Source organism: Fusarium subglutinans (assembly GCF_013396075.1).
Source record: "Fusarium subglutinans strain NRRL 66333 chromosome Unknown NRRL66333_c0000030, whole genome shotgun sequence".
NCBI lineage: Eukaryota > Fungi > Ascomycota > Sordariomycetes > Hypocreales > Nectriaceae > Fusarium > Fusarium subglutinans.
The window spans coordinates 215,900-239,978 of NW_023502093.1; the positions used below are offsets into that span (position 1 = coordinate 215,900).

The following is a 24,079-nucleotide window of genomic DNA, read 5'->3' on the forward strand; positions in this document are numbered from 1 at the left end:
GTATATCCAATGAACTCAAATTATCTTATCTATCAATATCTTTCTCAGCTAAAGACATAGGCTCATGTGAATGATGAAGCATACTCCTCGGACCTCATTTGTGATCATGAAAAACTCTCTGATGAGTCTTTATCACAGCTTTGACTTGATACGCCAGTCATCACGTCGCATCCTCCACAATTGGGAGCTGGAGATGTGTAGTCTTCCTTGTAACCAACCCACCAAGTCTATACACCGCCATCCCTTTAAGATCGAACGATGGTGATAAATGACAATGAAGTTCCGGCAGCACAATGTGATTATCAAAAGCATAGTGTTCTGTTACACGGCACATCCATCTACACCATGGCGTTTGACATAAACTCATGAGGCCTGAGACGAATAGAAGATTACAAACGCAGTGATAAAAAAAATCAGTTTTACATGACACCAGGCTCAGAGCAATGCTATCAAAAAGAGGAGGGAATCTGATGCAAGCCCCTTATTCGTCATCCACATAGGCACTCGTTGCTACTGCAGCTTAGAAGGTGCTGGCCGCCAGCCGGCTCGCAGCATTCCTGGCATCCACACGATCCTCGTCATCCTCTTCGCTGACACCCTTAAGGCCGGCACGGCCCCCCGTCTGTCGCCCTTGAGCTACCTCGGTGTTCTCTTCGCTCTCGCCCTCCTCTGACACCTTACTGATGAGACTGCCTGACACGCTGCGACCCGTGGCATCTGAACGGCGAGGAACGCCACTCCAAGAGTCACCCTTGGGGCCTTGACTGGCTGCGAGACTTGATCGACGCACGGTAGGATGCGACTCACGACCCAATCGGCTCAATCCACCGGAGGCGTCAATTGATCGGATATCCGGTCGGACCGTCTCAAGTAGGGCCAGAGTCCGCCTCTCAGCTTCAATCTCTCTGAGCACATATTCCCTAATGCTCAGGCGGAGATCTGCAGAAGTTCTCGAGAACCACTTGCGACGTTCCTGGACCAAGTTCTGGGTGACACGGTTGGTCTTGTTGTACAAGTAGGTCTCGTGCTGGCGAGCGTCATCCAATGCTGTGATGGCCTCGTCCACCTTTTCGCGGCGAACACTCGAACTGGCCTTGAGGCGATCAGCCGCATTGAGCTTGCTACGGGTAGCTTCCTGAGCTTGTAGGAATTCGCGAATCAGGATCTGTCGGTTGGTAAGCGACTCCTTGACTATGAAAGCGTCTTGTGAGTGATATTGAAATGGGTCGCCAATAGTTGTAGCCTCTGCTGTCGCTTGGGCAGCATGATAGTCGCCGACGGTCTGGACGACTTTGCCCAGCTTCCGATATGCATTTGCCAAACCAGGGTGGGGTTCCTGGACATGCATACTTGTGAGTTTAGCACCGTAATCGGCTTCGGAGAGGCCAAGTCCTAAAGATGTTCAGCATGCTAGATTTGTGCGGTTTGTCAGAAGCTTACCCCTCCTAGCCTTCACCAGCTTATCAACCTTGTGGCCAGCATCCATGCTACCAAGATAAAAGAGCTTGACGGTTGGACGTGCGTCCGCAAGCTCAGGGGTATCATCAGGGGGTGGAGCGAACTGCTTCAAAATCTTTCTGCGGACGCCTGTCGCTGGCTGCTTCTTCTTCACCATGGGGCTATAACCAAAGTCACTCTCCACAAAGAGTACCATCTCGTCATCCCGCATCAGGATTTCGTTGCCGCAAACGTAGTTCAGCCACCGCTGCATCAGGGCCTTGACCCGAATCTCGTCCTCGTCTGTCCCAGCTCCAGCGGAGGTAAGAGGCGGCGGGACCGCAGGGACAAACACCTCTGGATTCGCAGATATCAGATGGTCGGCGAGTTTAACAAACTCGGAGTGTAGACGGCGAACATCTCGGAATTGAGTTGTTCGAAAGCGGGGAATATTAGTCTGTGACTTGTCAGTCCATCATGGAGGTATCAAAAGGAGACGGAAATCGTACGTGAACATCGAATCGGAGGATGGGATCCTTCTTGCCAGTGCGTTCGAGTCCCGTAATCTTGGCTTGGAGTCGATACTGAGGCCCAGCCGGTTTTGGGGGGTGCTGTTCCTGTTCAGGCTGTGAAGCCGGCGCACCAGCCTGGTTGTGTTGCTGGCTATGTGCTTGAGATTGTTCGTCCTCCCCAGCTGACGGTTCAGCGCCTGTGGATTGCGACTGCGCCTCTGAGGTGTTCAGCGTACCTGAAGCCTCAGTACCATCTTCAGTGCCGGAAGCTGTAGTCGCAGTCCCTGGACGCTGGAATTCTTCAGACTGAGATGCAGGCTGGTCCTGAGACAGGCCATTCGAGGATTGTGTGTTGTAGCGAAAGGGAGGAGGAGCATCAGCTGAGGCGGGATTGAAGGCAGCAATGTTGTTTCGCGATGGAGACGACACAGGGGAGTTGCCCCATGGTGAATCGCCTGCGGGATCCTCCACGTCGTGGATCGTGGAGCTGTAGTCCATCGCAAGTGAAATATCAACGATAGAATTTGGCGATTGTGTCGGTTGGACGATTGTTGATGAGAGAGAGAGGCTGGAGGAATGACGTTGCGTTGGTTCAGCGCGCACTTGAACTAAGTCCAGTCGGTGGTCGGCAGGGACGGACGGGGGTAGCGAGCAAGATGGAGGTGGAGTACGAGTACCAAATTGAGCGGGCGAGGACGGGAGCTGCCCAGATCCAAGCTGATGGGCACCTCTTTAACTATAGTAATGGATTGATAGCATGACAATAGTAACTTATACTTCCTCTCTTTCTACAATCCTCGAGACTCATCATCTTAAATGAGTACCTTACGCCTTAAAGTTCTAGGAACTGAGGTCGCCCCAGATATCAGGTAGCCCATTTACAACCTACCTTATTCTTGCCATTAATCGTCTGAGGCGTTTCTCTTCGTGTAGTGCAGCCATTCCCGTCTAGGCTGGGGAGCTTACTTAGGTACCTTACCTGGGCCCATGACACCTGACCGAGGTGGCACCCATCCCATTTGCTTCCATTCATTCCTTGAGGTGAGCTCCCACTACAGCCTGGGTAGTTACTCTTATCTTATCAGCGCCAAAAAGTTGTTAGTGATGAGGGGGGCCTGGAAAATGTTTTGGCTCGACATCACTGGTGAAACCTTGTCAATTATACTTTTTTTTGCGCCGACTCAAGTGACTCTCCCTGTCTTCTTACATTCGTTCTAACAACAAATCTTCAGAATCGACGCCCATTTAACATTCAACAATGGGTAAGAAGCGAGCGCGCGAAGAGGGCAAGGATGTCCCGCCGGCTGATGTTGACAAAATGGACGAGGACGGTTCGGATGACGAGGTATGTGAAATGCTTTCAAAGTTGTATGCGCATCCTACTGACTGCACCAAAGGACTTCGATATGGTTGACGTTGATTTTGAGTGGTTCAACTTTGACCCCGAGGTCGACTTCCACGGCACCAAGACCCTCTTGCGACAACTATTCGATGTTGATGCGAATCTCTTCAACATGTCTGCCCTCGCCGATCTCGTTCTCTCGCAACCCACCATTGGTTCTACCATCAAAGTTGACGGAAAGGCCACTGATGCCTACGCCATGCTCACTATACTTAACACGGTTGTCCACCAGGAAAAGGAGCCCATGAACGATATCATCAAATACCTGATCGAGAAGGCGCAGAGTAGCTCGTCACTGGCAACCATTGCCGACGTTCTCAAAAGTGGAAAGCACGTGGGACTTGTGTTCTCCGAACGCCTCATTAACATGCCTTCTGAGCTGGCCCCACCACTATATTCAATGCTTATCGACGAGGTTGAGGCTGCTGTGGAGGACAAGGAACCCTACGATTTCACCCACTACTTGATATTGTCCAAGACATACCAGGAACTCGAGTCTAAGTTGGATGTCGAGAATCAGAAGCGCAAAAAGGCAAAGGAGGAGGCCGGCATTTATTATTTCCACATGGAGGACGAGGTGCTGCAAAAACACGCTGTAGCGCACGGCAATTTCAATTACACAAAAGAGGACGAGTCAGCGGCAGACAGCAAACGGGCATTCCAAGAAATGGGCGTCAAGGCACACGGGCACATGATTCTTATCGAAGCGAACAAGTTCCCAGGGGCGGTCAAAGCTGTTAATGAATATCTCAGTGCGGCGCAATAGATGAGATGAAGCTCAGGCACTCGGTTCTAGCCTTTGCATCAAGTATTCCACCTCGACTTCCTTGGTCAATGGGATAACAAAATCCTTGTACATTGAAACAACAGCGTCAACATCGATTTTCGCCGCTCCCTCGGTTCCTTCGGGGATGGAGGGGTCCTTGCCGTATGTCAGAGCCTTGAGTCGTAGTCGCTCAAGGACCTTCTTCTCCACGGCTGCATTGGTGATAGATTCAGCGATGCCCTCCCGATCTTCAGCCTTGATAAGCCGAATATACTTTTCCTCCTCCGACCGGAACTTGGACTCCGCGACAAACTTGCCGAAGTGAATGCGTCGTGATAGAGCTTGTAAACAAGCAATATCGCAAGTTGCGGTTGAGCCGTAGTTTTCTTGAGATTCACCCCGCTCCTCGCGTCCGAAATCGGGGCACACTGCGGGGAGAAACTTTTCCGTATAGAATTTCTTGATCTTGTCGTTCACATTGACGTTGTTCTCATGCAAGATCTTGGGGTAGTTGAGAGGCTTGAGTATTGGGTTTTGCAATGCATCGGGGAAGAAAGGATATTCGTCAGGCGACTCGAAGCGTCGGATAAGGGATTGTAGCTTCTCCTGCTCGCGAAAATACCAGTCGAGGAAGCTCAGGTTCGCTTCAGGCAATTCCACGGCTCCAGGAACGTAGATCCTCTAGAATGATGACATGGTTAATTATTGCTATTATGCGATCTGGGATCTTGCGGCTGGACCGGGGTTTGCATGAGGCGTTCTAATCCCACTTACACCATTCAATGCGAATTGTACTCTCTCGATCAGATGGAAGGTGATTGTGTCCTCAAGGCGACTACCAATGTCAATCTGGGTGCTCAATGGCAAAAAAGGTGGTACGGAAAGCCGGGAGTAGCTCATACATAAGTTGGAATCGGATTCGGGCCAGATCCAGTGCGTGTGCGGCATCGGCCATGTTGATAACGGTATCCATACTGGTTCTGATTAAAAAAGAAAGGAATTGAACGCCTTTGAGATGTGCTTCAGCCTTCCGAGGTGTATATCTTGACTTGAAAGATCCAAAGATTGGGTCCAGACCTCGTAAAAGACAGAAATTGGGCAATGAGTTGTACAAAGTCAATATTGAAGTACCGAAGGGTTAATCACCACCTACTAATATTAGTTCGTAACATAAAGCGGGCACGGAAAGGCTGGAGCTCTGTACGAAAAGACTGCAGGCCATGAGATGGCCGGCAAGAGCTCAAAGGGAGGAGGGCATGGACGGAACTAGAGCCGGCATTTCCCTTCCCTTGCACCCACTTCCTGCGGCACAATAAAATTGAGCATGGAGGGGTAAGCTCGGGGAAGAAGTCCAGCTCGGTCTTGAACGTCACTGGGAGTGGAGGGCATTTTAAAACACCTTACAGGGCACAGCTTCACCAGTGCGCCACTATCATCGCAGCCCCCAGCGATCATTCCAGCAGTTCCAGCGCTGTGGCATAAGTGTCGCATGAGCCAATTACAGAGGGATGTCATCCATCCAATCCTGCTCTTGCCCACATTAGCGTCTCGGATCAGAAGCCTCCCAAGCCCAAATCCAAGCCTGTTCGGGTCTTTTTTGCCCTCCACCTCAATAACCAAGGTTATCCCGGCGCGCGTCATGATAAACTCCTCGTGAGCTGCCAAATCTTTTGCTTCTTCCTTGTGCGAAGCCTCAGCGTCAATCATTCACCTCAATCCAATCGCTCCAAGGCCCTCCGATTCTCTTGAGCTTCTGCACCTCCGCCAGGAGCTAGGCCATGGCGAACCAAGAGACTCACTATGGCTTCGACGAAGGCGGAGATGACGACCAGTCTATTGTGTCGGTGTGTAGATACCTACTCGAGTTCCATTGTCTCTTGTCATACGGGCCGCGCATAGCTAACCTCAATGCTTCGTTTCTTGGTTAGACGCGCGGACTCGAGGCTTTCAGTCGAAAGGTCACAACTACAGCTACTCATTTGATCGGACCCAATGCCGAAGCCACGGCCCATCACTACCAAACCGCGATGGCCGAGGTGCACAAACAAATGAAGCGGCCGACGGTCCAGCGAAGCATGTTCGCGATGGCCAGGACAACCCCAACCGACCTCATGCGCTCCAGACTTTCAACGCACGAAATCCAGCATCGCGCTTTGACATACCTTCCCGATGAACTGCTTGCCAATATTCCTGAGCATGATAATCCTTACTCGCTGTTTCAGGGTTTCCAGGCCAGCTTCCCCGAGCTGACTGACGAGGGCAAAAAGTTCCAGCGACGAGTCACCCGCGGTCGCAAGATGCTGGAAGACTCAGACGGGACGCCAGGAAGCCCCAAAAAATTGACTCAATTAAAAAAAGAGAAGGCTGCCATGATGCATGAGTTTGGATTGCTGGGCACTCGTAAGAGCATGGCGAGCTACGAGATTCGGGAAATCGATAACAAAATCGCTAATCTCCACGGCATGCGAAGAATTATTCTGGACAGGCTCGCTGGGTTGGAACAAGATGAAGCTATGCTGGAGCACGACAGTATGTGATGTGCCAAATACGTGACAAGCCTCTACTGACTTGACAAGTTTCCGAGATGGAAATCCGAGTTGATGAGGCGCAGGCGCTGGTTGATGAGGCTGAGGAAATCGCACGAAATACACGAACCCAGGATGAACAAGATCTGGTAGGCGATGCCGATGATCACGATCATGAGTTCATGTCCCAGTCAGTTTATGATAAGATTCCCTCCTCAGAACCAGGTAGCACGCCCCGGAAAACGAAAAAGGTACATCGTAAGAAGTCAATGCCCATTCTGCACGAGCATTTCGAGCCTGGCACAGCTATTCGCGAGCTCCGAGCACACAAGGACACGATTACAGCTATTGATTTTGACGCCCCCTTCGGTACCATGGTTACTGCTGCGCTGGACGATACAGTTCGCGTTTGGGATCTCAACGCTGGTAGATGCATGGGTTATTTGGAAGGGCACACTGCTTCGGTACGCGCCTTGCAGGTTGAGGATAACATTCTCGCAACGGGCTCTATGGATGCGACCATTCGACTCTGGGATCTCAGTAAGGCGCATTACGACCCTCACGGCGGCTTGGGAAAAGACGACGATGAGGATGCTATCGCTTTTGGAACGGATAACCACCTCGAGCCCCCACCTGGTAGCATGGCCGATTGCCCTCTGTACACATTGGAATCACATGTCGACGAGATCACAGCCCTTCACTTCAGGGGCGATGTTATGGTTTCCGGTTCTGCAGACAAGACGATTCGCCATTGGGATCTTGAAAAGGGACGTTGCGTGCAAACATTAGACGTTATGTGGGCGGCAGCAGCAAGTATGACGACTACAGACAGCGGGTGGCGACCTACGGGGCGGTCTCAGAGCAGTTCGGCCGACTTCGTGGGTGCATTGCAGGTATTTGAGACGGCACTTGCTTGTGGTACCGCAGACGGCATGGTGCGACTTTGGGATCTTCGAAGCGGCCAGGTCCATCGCAGTCTAGTTGGCCACACAGGTGCAGTTACGTGTCTCCAATTCGACGATGTGCATCTGGTGACGGGAAGTGTAGATCGAAGCATCAGAGTATGTTGTTCTTTTATATTCTAAAAGTACATCGTGACTAACTGCGACCACAGATTTGGGACCTTAGAACAGGGTCTATTTACGACGCATATGCTTACGACAATCCAATCACAGACATGATGTTTGACGCCCGAAGAATCGTCAGTGCTGCTGGCGAGGACGTTGTCAAGGTGTACGATAAGGTGGAGGGACGCCAATGGGAATGCGGCGCAGGCATCACAGCCGCTGAAGAGGGTAAGACTCCCGCCATTGTGGAGCGTGTACGTGTAAGAGATGGATATCTTGTTGAAGGCAGACGAGATGGTGTCGTAGGAGTATGGACGAGCTAAGATATACGTGTGTAATCTGTAAAAGAAATAATGAAATCCACTCATGACGACTTGAATCATGAGCAGCATTTTGATCATTCAGTTTGTGGCTTTATAACCAGAGAATGAGCGGATATTGCTGGGATGATTCACTATATAAGAATATACGCTGGACTCGATGCTAATTAGGTACTTGTTTAGGATGTTCAAGTGGATCGTCTTGACGAACATTGTATGTGAAGACTTCTTCCTGTCTCATTGGGTGCTCAGTACGACCAGTTCCATGGTTGAGCGGTCATGTGTCAATCTGTGCTTTTACACTATTATTGATCACAACACTGCAGTCCTGGCGGATGACAAGCGTTTTGAAATAACATTGCCTTTCGACTAACTAGGCTGATTTAAATCTCTTTGTTAACTGTATCTCTCCTGGAATATGGCGTCAGCGGCATATGGGGAAATTCTCGTCAGGTATTTCGAGATAACTCAAGAGCTCGTTCAGGCACCAGACGCTCGGCCGAGAACGACGAATACAGGCCCTTCAAGCCCTGAAGAGTCCAAGGGGGCTTCTGGGAGAATTTTAGGGAAATCGGCAGATTCCGCTGCGCATACAGATCCCACAGGAGATGCCGTGGTTCGACTTCTTGCACGGCAGGCTCATGCATTGATCACAATCCACAATGATTTGACGTCGAATAAGAGCATCGTCAATATCAATCAGGGTCTCCTTAAAAGAAGGATAGCAGACTTGATCTCCATCTCATCATCCAAATTTTACGCCTACCGCTATGACCTCCTCCCTGTCGTATGGCGTCAGATATACACTGACGCTTGCATCCTTGACTCTTTTAGCCTCATTGTGCAACCACTCATAATCGATAGCATTGTCCCAGATAAGCTTCTAGATCTTCTCGTTGAGAAGCTTGACAGAGCACTCATCACGGCTGGTGGTGGTGGACGACAAGAATGGCTTGAGGAGACGATACGGATGCTTGAAGTAGCCTGGACGGCGATAGAGGAACACGAGAGGCCAACAAAGCGCCAAAGATATGACACTTCGACGCAATGCTTTTCCAACTACCAGCCTCACGGACAACCGAGGCTCTCGCCTACGAGGGAATGTCCTCGACACTCCGGCTGGACAATGCCCCAGTTTGAAGGCTATATGAATGGGAACAACGGAGAGCCTCGGCCTGTTATCTTCACAGATTTAATTACAGAGTGGCCTGCTCTCACAGACCGCCCCTGGAAGGATCCAGGGTATCTCCTCTCTCAGACCTTTGGAGGGAGACGTCTGGTACCGGTTGAAATCGGTAGAAGTTATGTTGATGAGGGTTGGGGTCAAGAACTTATCCAGTTCCGTGATTTCCTTGATCGCTATGTTACGGGAGATGCAGATAGCATTGGCTATCTCGCCCAGCATAACCTCTTCCAGCAGATCCCTTCTCTTCGTAACGACATATCCGTACCGGACTTCTGCTGGGTTGACGTCCCACCTCATCCAACAACTCCGTCTCTAAATCAGCCGCCGGTTGATATGCCCCAGCTCAACGCCTGGTTCGGCCCAGCGCGCACTATCACGCCTCTTCACACTGATGGCTATCATAACCTGCTCTGTCAGGTCGTTGGAACAAAATATATCCGTCTGTATCCTCCTCGCGCAACACATGCGATGCGGCCGCGAGCATCTGAGCATGGTGTTGATATGAGCAATACGAGTGGATTGGATGTGGGTGTGCTCGAAGAATGGGATGAGAAACCCAAAGATATGAATGACAAAGATGTCCAACAGATGAGGAAACAGCTCGAAGGTATCGAGTATTGGGAATGTATCCTTAAACCAGGAGACACACTGGTTATCCCTATCGGATGGTGGCATTATGTGAGAAGTCTAAGCGTGAGCTTCAGTGTGAGCTTCTGGTGGAATTAGTAGGCCATGGGGGACCAGAAGATCCACGGGTGATAGTCACACGCATCTGCAGGAGGCTAATACACACATTTCAGCGACTGTGATGTGATAAGACTAAAATGCGGGTCGTCAACATTGTCGATCCATTGCCTATGGACAAGACTCTGCTGATCCAAAGTCCTATAGATTTTACAGAATATCAAAAAGACCTGTGGCCCCTTTGTTACCCAGCTGTCGATGCATCATCCACGCTCTCACTCGTTCCTTGGGCCTCTCTCCGAGCTTTCGCCCCAGCCTTCAGTGTCTCCCACTTCTCACGATACTTGTCCAAAACCTTTTGCATCTTTCGGTTGTCCTTTTCCAGTCGCTCCATCTGTTTGACGGCTGCGGTTAGCTGTTCTTCCAACTCTTGGTTCTTGCGACGTAAGGATTCATCGGCAACTTTGCTGGTATGTGGTGAAGCAGTGGGCGATCCAGGGCGCATGAGACGGTAACTTTCAGCAAGAGCCATTGCGGAATTCTGGGCACTGGCTTCAAAGGCGTGAAGCCGCTTGGTAAGCTTATCCAGCGTGTCCTTTAGAGATTTATTTTCAGTGTACAGCTCTTCGATGATGTTGTTGAAGTCCTTGTCAGTCCGGGCACGGCCAATACGGCGTTTGGCTCCGGGTGACAGCGGGGGTGCCTCTCGGGCATCCACAAAGTCGTCGTCATCTTCATCATGAACATCGAGAAGATCACTGTGGGACGATGCCCCAAGTCTTCTCTTTTCCTTCTCGGCAAAGCTGAGAATATTTGCATAAGACATGGTGTGGCCAGTAGTGGGTACAACGTAGAAAGAATCATTAGCTCCGTGTCCTTCTCTAGCAAGAGCCTGCATGGTTGCCTTGGAGTAGATTTTGCTAAGGTCTGGTTCTAAGACCTTGGACGGGGACGCCTTAAGGTGACTACGCTTGGGACTGGGGGACATTTCTGGGGAGTCAGGTGTTTCTGAAATGGTGGATTCCTCTTGGATTAGTGGCAGACCGGCAAATGCCAAAGGTGCTGAGATCTTATTGATAAGACTCCCGAATGTGTTGTAGAATCGAGTATATCCTCCGTCATCGCTGGGTGCCGCAGAGGAAGATGTGTCGGTGCGTGGGGACGATGAGGCTTTACCATAACTATCGGAGCGTGTGGTTGCAGGGACAGGTGGTACCCACGTCGGTTTGCCAGGCTGGTGATCGATGATAGTCTGCATCTTGGCCTTGGTTCCACGAGGGTGCGAGGCTGCGTCTAGATTTCCGGGAGCTTGGTCATTGGAGACACTGGGCGCCAGAGGTTGGCCTCTATACTTTGATCGGATGCCACGAGCGGTAGCCAAGTTGCTGGCGATAGAGGAGGACATCTCCCGCGGAGCATATCTACGCTGAGTCGGAGGGGACAGTTTCTTTGACGCCGTAGAGCCCTTCTTGTTTTCCTTCTTGTCGTCCTCATCCTGTGTGGGGAGGTTCGCTTTGGTTGACGAATCCTTCTCGTTGAGATCGGTATCGCTGGCCTGGGATGTAGGTTCGGTCGGTCGGTTCAAGATCTCGGCGATCCTGCGATGGTGTTGTTCTAGGAGCTTCAGTGTTCGCAGAGCTTCGATGCTGGAGGTCGATCTGGCAGCGTTGGCGAACTCGCCAGCAGCTTGAGTATGTTCCGTGATTGCGACTGTGCTGTCGGAGGAGTGGTGAGCGACACTTGCGGCGCGCACATGATCGTGTGCTTTTACAAGCGGAGACGAGTCCATTGTTCCATATGCAGTGAGCTTCAAGAGAGCTTGGTTTGTCCCTGGTGTGCTGCTTAAACTTTCGGGTTTGTTATTGAGTTGTCGGTAGTACTAGGTTGGGTTGTTATCGTAACATGATGAGATCAAATGTGGGGAGGCACAAGACCACTGGTGATGGCGTTTGAGTGGCTCCGGGCCCAGACATAGTCTCTTCCTACCATCAGTACCTAATAAGGTGGGTAGGTATTCCAATTTGCGATTGACTCTAACAGGTGGGAAAACGGCAGGCAGAGCTATATCAACACATGGCTCATGGGTTGTTTACGGCATTTCGAGGGTCTAGTAACACGAGATCTTACTACTGTAAAAGTCTTCACTCTGAGATTAAAGGCCAGATGGAATAATGGATGTCTTGCTTATTTCCTCCTGAGGTTACATAGCTAGCACCCGACAATTTAGCTTTTGTTTGGCGGGGTTAAGATTAATTACCTGCTACCTTAGACGCCCAGGCACGTAGAGAGTGATCGGGTATTTCATGACGACACTGACTCAAATGTGGAGAATGACTGCGAATTATGAGGTAAGATAAAGTACTACACACAGAGTAGTAGGCAAGGTAATGCAGTGTGTTTCAATACGTATTGTCACCTTTTTGCGGATAAGCAGTTTCCTTAGTAGAGAAGACGCCTGATTTATGATATGCATATGTTAATAGGTAAGTTAGTAACCAGGTAAGGTACCTATGTGACCTATGGTCTTGGTCTATCTTAGTAGGTAGGTAGGTAGGTAGTCCTTTTACCCTAAAGTGAATAACAATAGGTCGAACTTTTATAAAGTGAAATCACAAGTTCCCCCGATAAACGATAAACCGTGTCATCCTTAGACATACATTACGACTTTCAGCCTTCTCTCAATGTTTGTAAGCATATTAGACGCTTGTGGCTTTGAGGTCCAAGTCAGTGCATATACCTTGGTGGTGTTGGATCGTGAACGAGTCCCTACACCACCAGAGCCATATTAAAGATTCACGAATGAATATAACTCTTTTCCATACAAGCCCTTCTGGCTTTTGTCTTTGCCCCTTCTTTTCCTTTTCACACATATTATTAAGGTACCCATTACGATTTAAATAAGACACTCTGTTCTTTACATCATTAGGTATTGTATAGCGAACTTCGTACCTGCCTTACAAAGGTGGTGTGTTAAGGAGTCTAGACGTTACTGCGCCACAGAGTCTCACCCAGCTCTTCCACAAGCTTCAAACAAAACCCCATCGTTTGGCCAGAGCTTCAGCAGGGATCAAGTCTGACTGGTCCCACCAGCTAAGCATCTACGGAGATCATCATTGGCGTCCTCACTAGTCCACTTCACAGGGATATGTACGCGGGTTCATCGGTTAAGTTCAGAGCTTCCAGTTGGTTTCGGTGGTTGGCTGGTTGATTCGGACTCTAATAATGTGCCTACACCAACCGAAATACCTACGGACTTGCGAGCTAATTCACGTCCCCTGAAGTCACCCTTTATTGATAAAAGCCACAGGCTTGGTTAAATGCAGTACGCATCCTTTCAGACACAAGTTGGAAACCACGCATGCGGTTGAAGTTGAATAACACCCAATCGAGAGGAATTCCACAGAAACCAAATCGAACAAGACTTGACCCGACTTGGCGTGGCCGTAGTCTGGCCCGTCATAGTTAAACCATTTGGGCTAAAACAAACCAACGACGTCAACTCTCTTATCCTTGGCTCGATCGTCATCCAGCTTTCCACGACAGGACCTCATTACTTCCTAGTCCCCAGCCTTCGACCTTTATCGAATATTGAAAATATATAACCCAAGTTTGCCATACGAAAAGCCTTGCTAGTACTGTCTACCACGACCAGCGTTTCGCAGCGCTGCCGCCACGTCGAGCGCATCCACTCGAACACCTCCCGAGCACGCAACAACGAGCGATTCCGGCTTGATCCCCCATATCCTATTCCTCCCTCGACAATAAGAGGCTACGGTACGCGGCAACCGCGACTGCAACGATGTCAACGACTTTGGACAACAGCAGCAACACTGGGCTGAACAAGCTGCTGCCAAAGTCGATATCCTCCAAGCGACTTCGAAGAAAACAAGACCGTGAACAGCCAGGGCTGTCCTATGACGATGCTAGCGTCTCTGCACATTCACAGTCGAGCCGAGAAACTTTAGAAAGCGACGGTACACGCTCCGGGCACGTTGCAGGAGACGAGGATGAGGGAACAAGCCAGAGCCATCGTTCCTATGAGTCCGATGGGGATGAATCGTGAGTTTTATTAAATCCCCTTGTCTCTCTCTGTTCTGTTTTTATTTACCCTTCTGCCTTTCCCCCGCCGCCATCAACTTAATTCCTCGTGGCAACGATCGCCGGCTTCCATGTTGTTTTTGCCAGTTCTGTTGCGTGGGAACAGCTGCGAGGCTGAGACCCTCTCGGTCAGTATCTGCGACATCCATGCTTAAGTGGCACCAAGAGGAGAGACAAACCATTCTACGTACTTAACTTATTGCACTAAGAGAGGGATGGCAGATCAAAGCTCCACCCGACGCTATGATCGTCGCGCTGACAAGCTTCAACTCGATTATTTGCCATTGCATGCTTCCCAGCTACCTCTCTTACAACGTCACTATCTTCCTGCTTTGTTTTGTTTCTGGTTATTCTCGTGCCCAGCAGGCTTGGCACATCTGCCGTCTTCCCCGTGTCCACTTCCCTAACAAACTCCACTTATCGGTGTCACCGTCTGTGCTCTCTACTGCATTTGATCAATCTAACTGGAGCCGTCGTCACTCTTTAGATCCAACTCTCGATACCCGCCGCCTTTCTCTACTCATCCCTCTCAAATAGGCCACCTAACGACAAACTCTTCCATCGTACAGGCAAAGTATCAACCAGAGTCACAGCCTTCGCTTTCGGACGTCGAATCAAACAGTAGTGCTTCAAAATCGTCAACGTTCCCAGCATCGCGAACAGACTCCATCGATCCAAAAGACCCCCGGATCGGCCGGAGTAAGACGGGCTTGCTCCCTCCCCAAAGTTCCGCTCGTCGTTCGCCATCACCTGCTGGTAGACTCAAGGGTATATTCAAGCCCAAGAAGAGCTCTGGGGATAATTCGAGTTCAGAGCGTCGCCCGGCAAGCGAGCCACAACCATCGTCTGAGACTCGCGACGAACAACAGCCCACCATCTCAGTGGATCCAGATCCTGATCAAGACTTGCCAGTTCTCGAGCCACCAGCTGCAGCTAAGGTTGCTTCGCCCGAAAGACGGACGAGGGTACAGCCCAAGGTTGACACGAATATCCCACCTCGAACTCCTCCAAGCGGTGACAAACCTGCCCCGGTTATAGTAAACACCCCACCTACACCTACTGAGTTCGCCAACAAATCCGGCCAATCGTCTCCCGAGAGGAAGTCCTTTTGGAGTAGCCCAGGGCACAATTCGGGTACTAATGGCCGTCCTTCCTCTCAGAACATGAGTGCGAACAGGAGGAGTCGATCGAATTCACAAAACATCGGCCCCAGCAAACTCTCTAACATTGTATCCGCGCCCTTGACACCGACCCAAGAGAGTGATGAACCAACTCCTACGGCGAATCAGAATCCTTCAGGCGGCTTTTTCTCGTCTATGATCTCAGCTGCCCAAAGCGCTGCCAATTCTTTCAGCAACACCAGTCTGAATATTGGCGGAAACAAGTCTCGAAGCGTGACGCCCAACATACAAGAAACACCCGAATCCGACGATACCCAAGACAACAACGAACCTGCCCCAGTGGCGCAAATGGAGGACAAGAAGGAAAACAGAAAATCCGCAGTGTCAACCATTGGTGCCGGTGAGCTGAGCCTCAGTCAACTTGGACTTGCCGAAGCTCCCAGCCTTGTCGCATCTCCAGTTAACGCCAGGTTCCCCGATGTGTCTGACACGCGTGCTCGGTCTGAATCTGCTCCCGTCGATTCTCCAGTGAGTCCTGTGGAGTTTATCCCAGAGGAGTCTTCCAGTCGCCCACGCTCACTCTATGAACCCGTGAGCCGTGAACGCACGCCCCCCCCTCCAGAGCTTACGAACAAAGAGAACGGTGTGCAAAGAACATCCAGTCTCCGAAGTGCTCTCAAACAGAGCCACAGGAAGCGTGGAAGCTCTGTCACAACTGGTACCACCATAGGAGCTGCAATTGCAGCTGCGAATAGTTCACTAGCTCATCCAAATCTAAGCGCACCTAAGCTTACGGGATTCGCCATCGCTAGTAAGAAAAGAAATCGCGATTTTCACGATTTGTTTAAGAGTGTGCCAGATGATGACTATCTCATCGAAGACTACAGTTGCGCCTTGCAGAGAGAGATTCTCGCGCACGGCCGCCTTTATGTCTCAGAGGGTCATCTCTGCTTCAGCAGCAACATTTTTGGTTGGACAACAACACTCGTTATGAGTTTCGATGAGATTGTATCTGTCGAGAAGAGAAGCACTGCACTGCTATTCAAGAACGGTCTAATGATTTCAACACTACATGCCAAGCACATTTTTGCCAGTTTCACAAGCCGCGATGCTACATACGATCTGATCGTGAACATATGGAAACTTGGGCACCCTACACTCAAAAGCACGCTGAACGGTGTGAGACTTGAGGGCACCGGTGGCGACAAAACGGAAAAGGTAGATGCTGAGCCTCCAGTGGAGGAGGATGAGACCCACGTAGGCTCGGAGACGGATGACGAGAGTGATGATGAAGAGGAGTACTATGATGAGGATGTCCACGAGGAGATGCACAATGCTAGCATAGCTGCCGAAACGAAAACCAACGGAGCAGATGCTGATGGTGAGAAGGCTGCTTCCCGGAAAGCATCAGGAGCAGCACTCCCAAGTGGGCCGGCATCTGAAGAGTCACCGCCCGCTGCTGGAGGCTCCGCGGACTTTCCAGGCCCGGCTGCTCATGCGCCCACTGAATGTGGTGACACCGCATCACATTACGACAGAGTGGTTGGCGATGATATTATCCCAGCACCACTTGGCAAGGTATACAATCTCATGTTTGGCCCAGCTTCAGTTGCATTCATGTCGAACTGGCTATCGGGAGAGCAGAAGTGCCTAGAGCTGCAGATGGAGGACAAGAAGGGCCTTACACTGGATAACAAAACACGAACATTCTCATACATCAAGCCACTCTACGGCTCAATTGGACCAAAGCAGACCAAGACTATTACCTCTGAGACATTAGAGACTTTAGATCTCGAGAAGTCGGTCAACCTTACCTGCTCAACCCAAACACCAGACGTGCCGAGTGGCAATGTGTTTGCGGTCAAAACCAGGTACTGCCTCTCGTGGGCCGAAAACAATGCCACAAGAGTGCAGATGAACTGTACAATTGAGTGGTCCGGCAAGAGTTGGCTGAAAGGTAATTGCAATAGCTCTTTATATTAACCAGATCCGATGCTAACATGGTCCAGGTCCTATCGAGAAAGGTGCGACTGATGGCCAGACTACATACGGAAAAGACCTGTTTGCAGCTATCAAAGCAGCAGTGTCATCCAAACCAGGAGGAGCAACGCCGTTAGCCTCAGCACTTAAGGGAGGCAAGAGGAAAGGCAAGAGGGCCAAGCTTTCGCAGTCAAATACTGGAGTTGTCGAGACCAGCGTTACACCCAAGCGGCCTGCTCAGACAAGTTGGGGTGTTCTGGAGCCTGTACGCGGAATCCTGGAGCCAATTGGAGACATTGTTCAACCTCTTCTCACTGGAAATGTCATGTATGGGCTTCTGGTAGGGTTGTTGGTTGCCACGTGGTTTGGCTTTGGTTTCACGCCTAGTCGAAATGCTTCATACGGTCGCGAACTTGGGGGCGTCTACCGACCGGACAGGGTTGCTGCTTATGAGGAGATGTGGCGAAGAGAGGACAGCGAGCTTTGGGATTGGTTGGAGGAACGTGTCGGAATGGACCGTCTGCAAAGCGACAACGTCGGGGCTCGCAAGAGGGCAATGGAACCAAAGACAGTTGAAGAGAACTTGCGTGCAACTCGAATGGGTGAAAAAGAGGTGGAAGAAGCAATTCGAGTCACGGAGGAAAAACTGAGAGTACTAAAGGGAGTTATGGAGAAGAAGAGCAAGCCTGACAGATCGACTGGTGATGATGTTCGATCACAGGGAGTATAGAAATTGTGTATATTTTAGTCATACGTCATAACCTGATGGGAGTAATCAGCGAGCTCCTTTGTTCTTTTGTCAATTACCTTTGTAACAACAAGAAAGCTATTGAATATATCTATTTGAAGAGTTAAGCATTGTTCAATGTCAGGGTGGGTTGTAACAGTTCTGTCGATGGTTGGTTACACAACTGGTGATGGGTGTCTGCATGACAAGGTCCGTGATGGTCAGATTGGTCAGCCTTATGCAAGCCGACAAGCCAGTGGTATTCTTGCCTCGATAACAAGGAAGCTGAGCGTTCCTGCATGGGCCTGGTTTGGTTCTGGGTGTCGTAGTTCCGTACCAGCTACTACACTCTGTAGACAAGCTGAGGCGTAGCTCCGACCACTCAAAGATAAACAGCCCTCGGCTTCGTGCAAAACCCTGCAAAGGAACACAGACAGAGGGACTTTTATGGACAATTTATACAGCGTCGAGATTGAAGAGTTTGATCGTTGAGTAAGGAGTTAGGTATTAATGTCAAGACGACAAGATTATTAGCCTACCCTGCAGCAAGAGGATCCAGGGAAAGCTAGCGGTTATCCTCCAAATTCTCTATTGCTTGGTATGTATGCTGTTTATTGCAATCACCTGATTTACTAATGTTACTTGTGAATGGCCTAATTCCGCAACGTTTCGGTGTGACGCAACCACACAGCGGAGACTTTGTATGTGACTAAAACAGCATCCCAGTCTCGCAGGTCTCCTCCTGCAATGTCTGGAGTAACGACAATACTCAGCAATTGCCGGTAGGCAGTAAGAAATTAGCATTGACAAAGTAATGGGGAATAATATTCAATACCGAACACGCACTCACTGTATCAAGACCGCAGTTTTCAAGGTCTCCCAGCATGTAGAGAGTTATGGGCCTATGGCTTAAGTTATTAGCTCAGCGCAGCTCAGCGCAGCTCAGCTCTGCCTAGCTTAGCTTAGCTTAGCATCCTCTTTTCTTAGGCATTCTCCAAAGCCGACTTGTACTCCGTACATAACTAAGGTAGCCAGTTTATGGGAGGCCACTGGGCGAGAGCTGTGTCCGCCTTGTTGCCTACCCTGCTTCCTCCAAGCCACTTGAACCAAACGACAGGGATGACGATGCAATTGTATTGGATGAAAGAAGCAAGCTTCATTGCTGGGGGACCCCCGCGTATAGACGGGCGGGGGATGGTTTGTGCTGCAATTCCATTCTGAGTGAGCTGTGCGAGGCTGATTCTGCCTCTAGTCTTCTCTTTGATGTAGGTACAGTATGTACGTACATACAGTAGTACTGAAGACTCACAACTCCCTGTTCATTCCTCATCGTCTCATCGGATTCAAAAAAGCCTTACCAGATGACGGAGCTTAACCAGCTTCTAAGGCACTGCCCGGAACAAGATCCTTCACCTTAAGGCAACTCTGTTCAACTTGGGTGCAACAGCAGATCCCACCATCCCATCGCCAGGCCCGGGTCCCACGGACGCATACATATCCGTACATACATACTGACTTGATTGACTACCTGTATCGCTTGCATTGGATGGATACAACCCAACACCTTTGATCCACCACCTCCCTCCACTTCCACCGAGCCGCAAGCTTAAGCTCTAACTAACTAAGCTCCAAGTCCTAGTCCAGGCCTTGAGTCCTACACACTCTTGTCTTATTCGCCCTAGTAGGACAGCATCCTCGCGAGCTGCCTCCCCAGGCGTTGAACTCATCTTCCAGTGGTGATAAACCTCAAAACAATCTATATCGACTATGGGTGGCGCATATGTCTGATTGTCTCTTTATTTGGCGAGGCTGATAATATTGCAATCTCTCGCCTCTTCCACCATCCTTGGAGTGCCTGCTTGGTCTTACTTGGATCGCTTTGTAATTGCGACAGCCCAACAAGCTCAACTTCGCAGTACAAGCTTTACTTACAGGGTCTGGCAGTCGACTTTTCTGTTGACTCTCGATGGAGTCAAAAAAACGTTTGTCCCTGGATGGGACAATATCTGGCTCGGGACCTTCAGCCCTACGCCGGCTCACTCGAAGCCCCAGTCATCGTATAAGTCTTCGGCGATCAAGCACTGAATCCACATCATCATCCTCCGTCTCCTCGATCACATCAGAAGACAATGAGGGATCACCAAAATCTTGTGTGTAAGAGACGATTTTCCCTTTCATTCATCTCGACAAGTCCTCCCCGACTCATTGGTGCAATAGGACCCGTGGTACTTCAAGCGACGACTGCGCTCTTCATCGATTCATCGTCTGGACTGCAGTCAAACGAAATGAGTGTGACAAAATGACTCCCCAAGAGAAGCTGGAGTGCCCTATGCTGCGCTGCCGTAAGCGGTTTGCCAACCACGAGCTCATGCTCCAGCACCTATACTCGTGTAGCTGGCTCTCCACGAGTGAGTATTGGTGTTACGACTGCGGGAAATCCGAACGATTCAACGATTCCAAGTGCAAGCGATGCCTGGGTCACCCATCACGAAGAAAGAAGATACTGTCCATGGCAAAGAGCTTCTTCAACTCCCTCGGTCACAAACCTAAGAGCTCAGCCCTGGAAGATCTTGACCTCGGCAGTGACATCGGTGAATCTGAGGCACCACCCAGTTACGATCTCGCAGTGGCACCAAGTGAGCTCGAGCTACCTTCGAATGAGATTCATGAGATTGGCTCCAGCGGTATTGTTTTACAAGCCATATTGGAGAATGAGAACGAAAATGAGGACGAGGCAGAGATAAGCCCGGCCCCCATGCTCACATCTTACACCTCATCGCTGCCTACACAGCACCAGGCACAGAATCTGCCTGCTCACCCCGCCGAGCTCGAATCAGATGCAACCCTCAGCGACCCGCTCGATTTCATGCTGCCGCCAGGCACTGTTGTCCCTGTAAACCTCATCGACCCTGGCTGCAACATAACTTCCGTGCGGCCCACCCTTCAGCTTCATACAGAAGGTCTAGAAGAGTACCGCAGGGAACAAAAGAGACGCAGTAAGGGCCAGGTCGCACCTAGCACCTCGGTTCGCTCAACGGCCAGCACAAACTCCACGTCGAGCACAAATACGACGGACACTACTTTCAGCAGAGACAGCTACAACATCTCTCCCATCTCGTCGTTCTCTGATCAATGGGCAAGTGCACCAGTCTTCGACTCAGACTTCACCTCCACTGAGAATGGCTTTGGAAGCCCAGGAGGCCTCCTCAGGACGAACTCGTTCGCCATATCTCACAAGGCACCCGCAGCCAAGGGCTGGAACTCGCTCGAAAACGAGGCAGTCATGTCCTATGACTCCCAACCGACTGAGCTCCCCACAAACATCCACATGCTCGGTGCCTTGCCTGCCACTAAGTCTGATACTGGGAATCTCAACCAGCCCGTTTTCACATTGAATGACTCTTTCCTTTGCTCTACCTTCGAACTTGATGCCAACATTGCCCTCATCGACAATAATGTCACAATGCCACCGTCCCTCCATCCCATACCACCTCAACCTAAGGCCGAGTCCTATCATAACCCTCGGTCTCTGATCGGCATGGCATGGAGTACTCTTCAGATGCATGTCGCTGACTCTCTGACCAAGCTTCATCATATCACCAAGAACCACCTTGTCATACAGCTCAGAAGCCTTACGGCTCCAGTGATAGCTACAAAGGGACTCGAAACTCTCATGGATATCATCGAAGGCCGTCAGCCGACTGTTCCCATCGATGTCCTCTGTTTTGTTCACTTGGTCTACTGTTTCTCGCTTATTGTTCACGAGCAAGACGCTGCAAACAGATCTTCGGATCTTTTTGTTCAAGCGATGTCGTACAGCGCCTTGTTTTCACGTCAAGATCGCCAGTTGTATATACAGATTGTCGAAACCCTGTGGAAGCCAGCTGATATGAGCAATGCTGACCTCGTGAACCTGGTTCGAGCCAAGACATCATTAATGTCACACTCCCCCGGCTCGAAGGGGAAAGGAATTGAGTCTAGAAACATGCTCTCCGCCAGTGCCGACTCGCTAGCGTTTTTAGCAATGTATTTCTTAGACCAACTGGAAAATGCCACCATCCATGTGGTAGACGACACAGAAGTTCTATCATCTGATCTCTTTTTGGGCCACTGCAATAACCTAGACCGAGCTCATATGGATTCGACACAAACCATGGCTGCAAATATCATACTCAAGCACAACTTTCAGCTATATACTCATTATCAAGCCTTTGCAAACGTTCTGGACAACATCTCTCGTCGCGCCAACTCGGAGTCGATGCTGCCACGGCGCTTAGAACTCGAGCTTATGGAGTGTGGAAAGGTAAGTGGAAAACAGACGCTCGAAGGTCAAGACTGGACTAAACAATACAATACAGATGTACCTACCTCCAGACATTTACTTCGACGGCTATATCCGCTTTGTTCGAGAACAGATGGATTCTATTTATTGCACGGCTACAGCAGAGGGCTCTTACCGGGCTCTCTATTACCGGCAATGCATTGAGCTTATCAAAACTGTTATTGGTGTCTCGTCACAACCGATGGCTGAGCGCGCGGTTCAAAACAGCTCAGTGACGCAGGACGGCTTTGATGATATCGATGAATTCTTCAATGTCATGTCGCCGAACAACTTCAATTTTAGCTCGGTTGGTCCATTTGATGCAGGACAACCTTTGGACTTCTCATGCCTGCCGAACACAATTGATCCTGGCACTTTGAACCCGCTACCGCTTCCTACGCCTGCAGACACAAATTCGGTGCAGGCAACTTCAACAGCCGCAAATTCACCTCCTTCTCCAGCTCCAGCAGCATCATCCTCCTCTCCAACAGCAAAAACCAAGTCGGACAGCAGTTGCAAACTGTGCGGATATACACCGGAAGGTGATCCTCGATGGTTCAGCGGCAGTATGGCCAAGCACATGAAACTGCAACACTCAACAAAACCTCCAACCATCTACCGCTGTCCATATCCCGGCTGTACAAGTCAGTACAAGAATAGACCAGACAATTTGCGCCAACACCAGATAGAGAAGGGCCACTTTCTAGAGGGACAAGATGTTGTAAAACGATCGACCAAGCGACGCAAGATCGAGTGACGATTGATGCCAAGGTTTGCAAAGGTAGTTGTTTCTTACAGAGGGCCCTTGGCGGGGACAGTCGCAATAGGGCTAATGCCGATGTGTTCGTTTTGCTTCCTCGGCTTTCCTTAATATTGTTTATAGACAACATTTGCATGGCGTTTTGGTTGGACACAAGCACCGGAGTGCGATTTTGGAGATATATACCTTACTATGACGGGCGTAATGCATTCTCGTTATCAGACGCAGCGGATATTAATATATGGTTATTACGGCGTACGCTCATACCACGTTGACAATTTCAATACCCTGAGTTGCTTGATCTATTTTGCCTGGATACCTACTGCAATATGCAGTATCACTTGAGATAACCCAGAAAATGACTACGTGTCGATGTGTAATGGGCATGGGATTATATTGTCAGCAATTTTGAGTACTCGGCAACGAACATATGCACAATTTCCTACACAGGCTAGCACATACGAAACTGCAGGGTTAGTAGTTATTTATTAGTTTCGTATATCTCATCTTTTAGCAGCAAGTTGAAGTCAATTCTAATTCACGGAATAAGTAATCATAAATTATCTTCCAGGAATGCAAACTAGGCCACACTACTCCGTAATAAAGTGCTTAAAAAAAAGAGAGAGATGGTGACGCTATAACTGCATTGAGGTTCGACACGTCAATCTTTGGCCTGCTGGTCCCGTTTCTGAACAAGCCTCTGACTGAGAACGGAATGCTCGGTAAAGCTATTTGTAGGACAGAGACTCGATGATTGGATCAGTCCAAAAGCACTCGGAGTGACGTGCTAAGATTTTAAGGAAACGAAGAAATACGAAGAAATGAGGTATATATATATAAGGTGCCAGGAATTGGGTGTCTGCACGTAGGGTTATTAGGAGATACGAGATGGAATTGGTGAGGGCGTGTTACTGCAGTATATGTAATCAAAACGCCAAATTGAATCAAAACCACGATCAGAAGTGTTGAGTTTCTTGATCCAATGAAAAAAAAAACAGTTCAGCCTAGGTTGTTACAAAGTTAAAATGGCGAGAACTTATTGATTTATTATTAATTTGAAAGTAGTGCAAGTACAAAACTGAATAATTAATAATGCTTTACCTTGGGGACGATTGGTATAGTCTTGATGTTGTCCTTAAGAGCGGCAGAAAGAGATACCTGAACAACCCAAGG

At 49.7% G+C, this 24,079-nt stretch overlaps 7 protein-coding genes across 7 annotated transcripts; 4 read left to right on the plus strand and 3 right to left on the minus strand.

Moving 5' to 3' along the window:
- Positions 1-520: 520 nt before the first annotated feature.
- On the minus strand, positions 521-2,447 carry FSUBG_3559 (vacuolar sorting-associated; the record flags this gene model as incomplete). The annotated part of the gene is made up of 3 exons (XM_036681452.1): positions 521-1,392; positions 1,441-1,894; positions 1,947-2,447. 3 exons carry the CDS (start codon positions 2,445-2,447, stop codon positions 521-523), a joined length of 1,827 nt encoding a protein of 608 aa, XP_036540923.1.
- A 760-nt stretch (positions 2,448-3,207) lies between these two features.
- Positions 3,208-4,117, plus strand: FSUBG_3560 (BCP1; the record flags this gene model as incomplete). The annotated part of the gene is made up of 2 exons (XM_036681454.1): positions 3,208-3,294; positions 3,347-4,117. The coding sequence occupies 2 exons, from the start codon at positions 3,208-3,210 to the stop codon at positions 4,115-4,117; spliced, it is 858 nt and encodes a 285-aa protein (XP_036540924.1).
- Positions 4,118-4,129: 12 nt separating this feature from the next.
- FSUBG_3561 (chorismate mutase) lies at positions 4,130-5,090 on the minus strand (the record flags this gene model as incomplete). The annotated part of the gene is made up of 3 exons (XM_036681455.1): positions 4,130-4,798; positions 4,892-4,952; positions 5,020-5,090. 3 exons carry the CDS (start codon positions 5,088-5,090, stop codon positions 4,130-4,132), a joined length of 801 nt encoding a protein of 266 aa, XP_036540925.1.
- Positions 5,091-5,895: 805 nt separating this feature from the next.
- FSUBG_3562 (mitochondrial division 1) lies at positions 5,896-9,941 on the plus strand (the record flags this gene model as incomplete). Its single annotated transcript, XM_036681456.1, has 6 exons — positions 5,896-5,961; positions 6,046-6,646; positions 6,694-7,703; positions 7,757-7,963; positions 8,213-8,243; positions 8,548-9,941. 6 exons carry the CDS (start codon positions 5,896-5,898, stop codon positions 9,939-9,941), a joined length of 3,309 nt encoding a protein of 1,102 aa, XP_036540926.1.
- Positions 9,942-10,143: 202 nt separating this feature from the next.
- FSUBG_3563 (MIT) lies at positions 10,144-11,688 on the minus strand (the record flags this gene model as incomplete). Its single annotated transcript, XM_036681457.1, has 1 exon — positions 10,144-11,688. The coding sequence occupies one exon, from the start codon at positions 11,686-11,688 to the stop codon at positions 10,144-10,146; it is 1,545 nt and encodes a 514-aa protein (XP_036540927.1).
- A 2,010-nt stretch (positions 11,689-13,698) lies between these two features.
- Positions 13,699-17,828, plus strand: FSUBG_3564 (GRAM domain protein; the record flags this gene model as incomplete). The annotated part of the gene is made up of 4 exons (XM_036681458.1): positions 13,699-13,958; positions 14,104-14,125; positions 14,567-17,075; positions 17,128-17,828. The coding sequence occupies 4 exons, from the start codon at positions 13,699-13,701 to the stop codon at positions 17,826-17,828; spliced, it is 3,492 nt and encodes a 1,163-aa protein (XP_036540928.1).
- Positions 17,829-20,124: 2,296 nt separating this feature from the next.
- On the plus strand, positions 20,125-22,903 carry FSUBG_3565 (uncharacterized protein; the record flags this gene model as incomplete). Its single annotated transcript, XM_036681459.1, has 2 exons — positions 20,125-22,128; positions 22,184-22,903. 2 exons carry the CDS (start codon positions 20,125-20,127, stop codon positions 22,901-22,903), a joined length of 2,724 nt encoding a protein of 907 aa, XP_036540929.1.
- Positions 22,904-24,079: the final 1,176 nt, after the last annotated feature.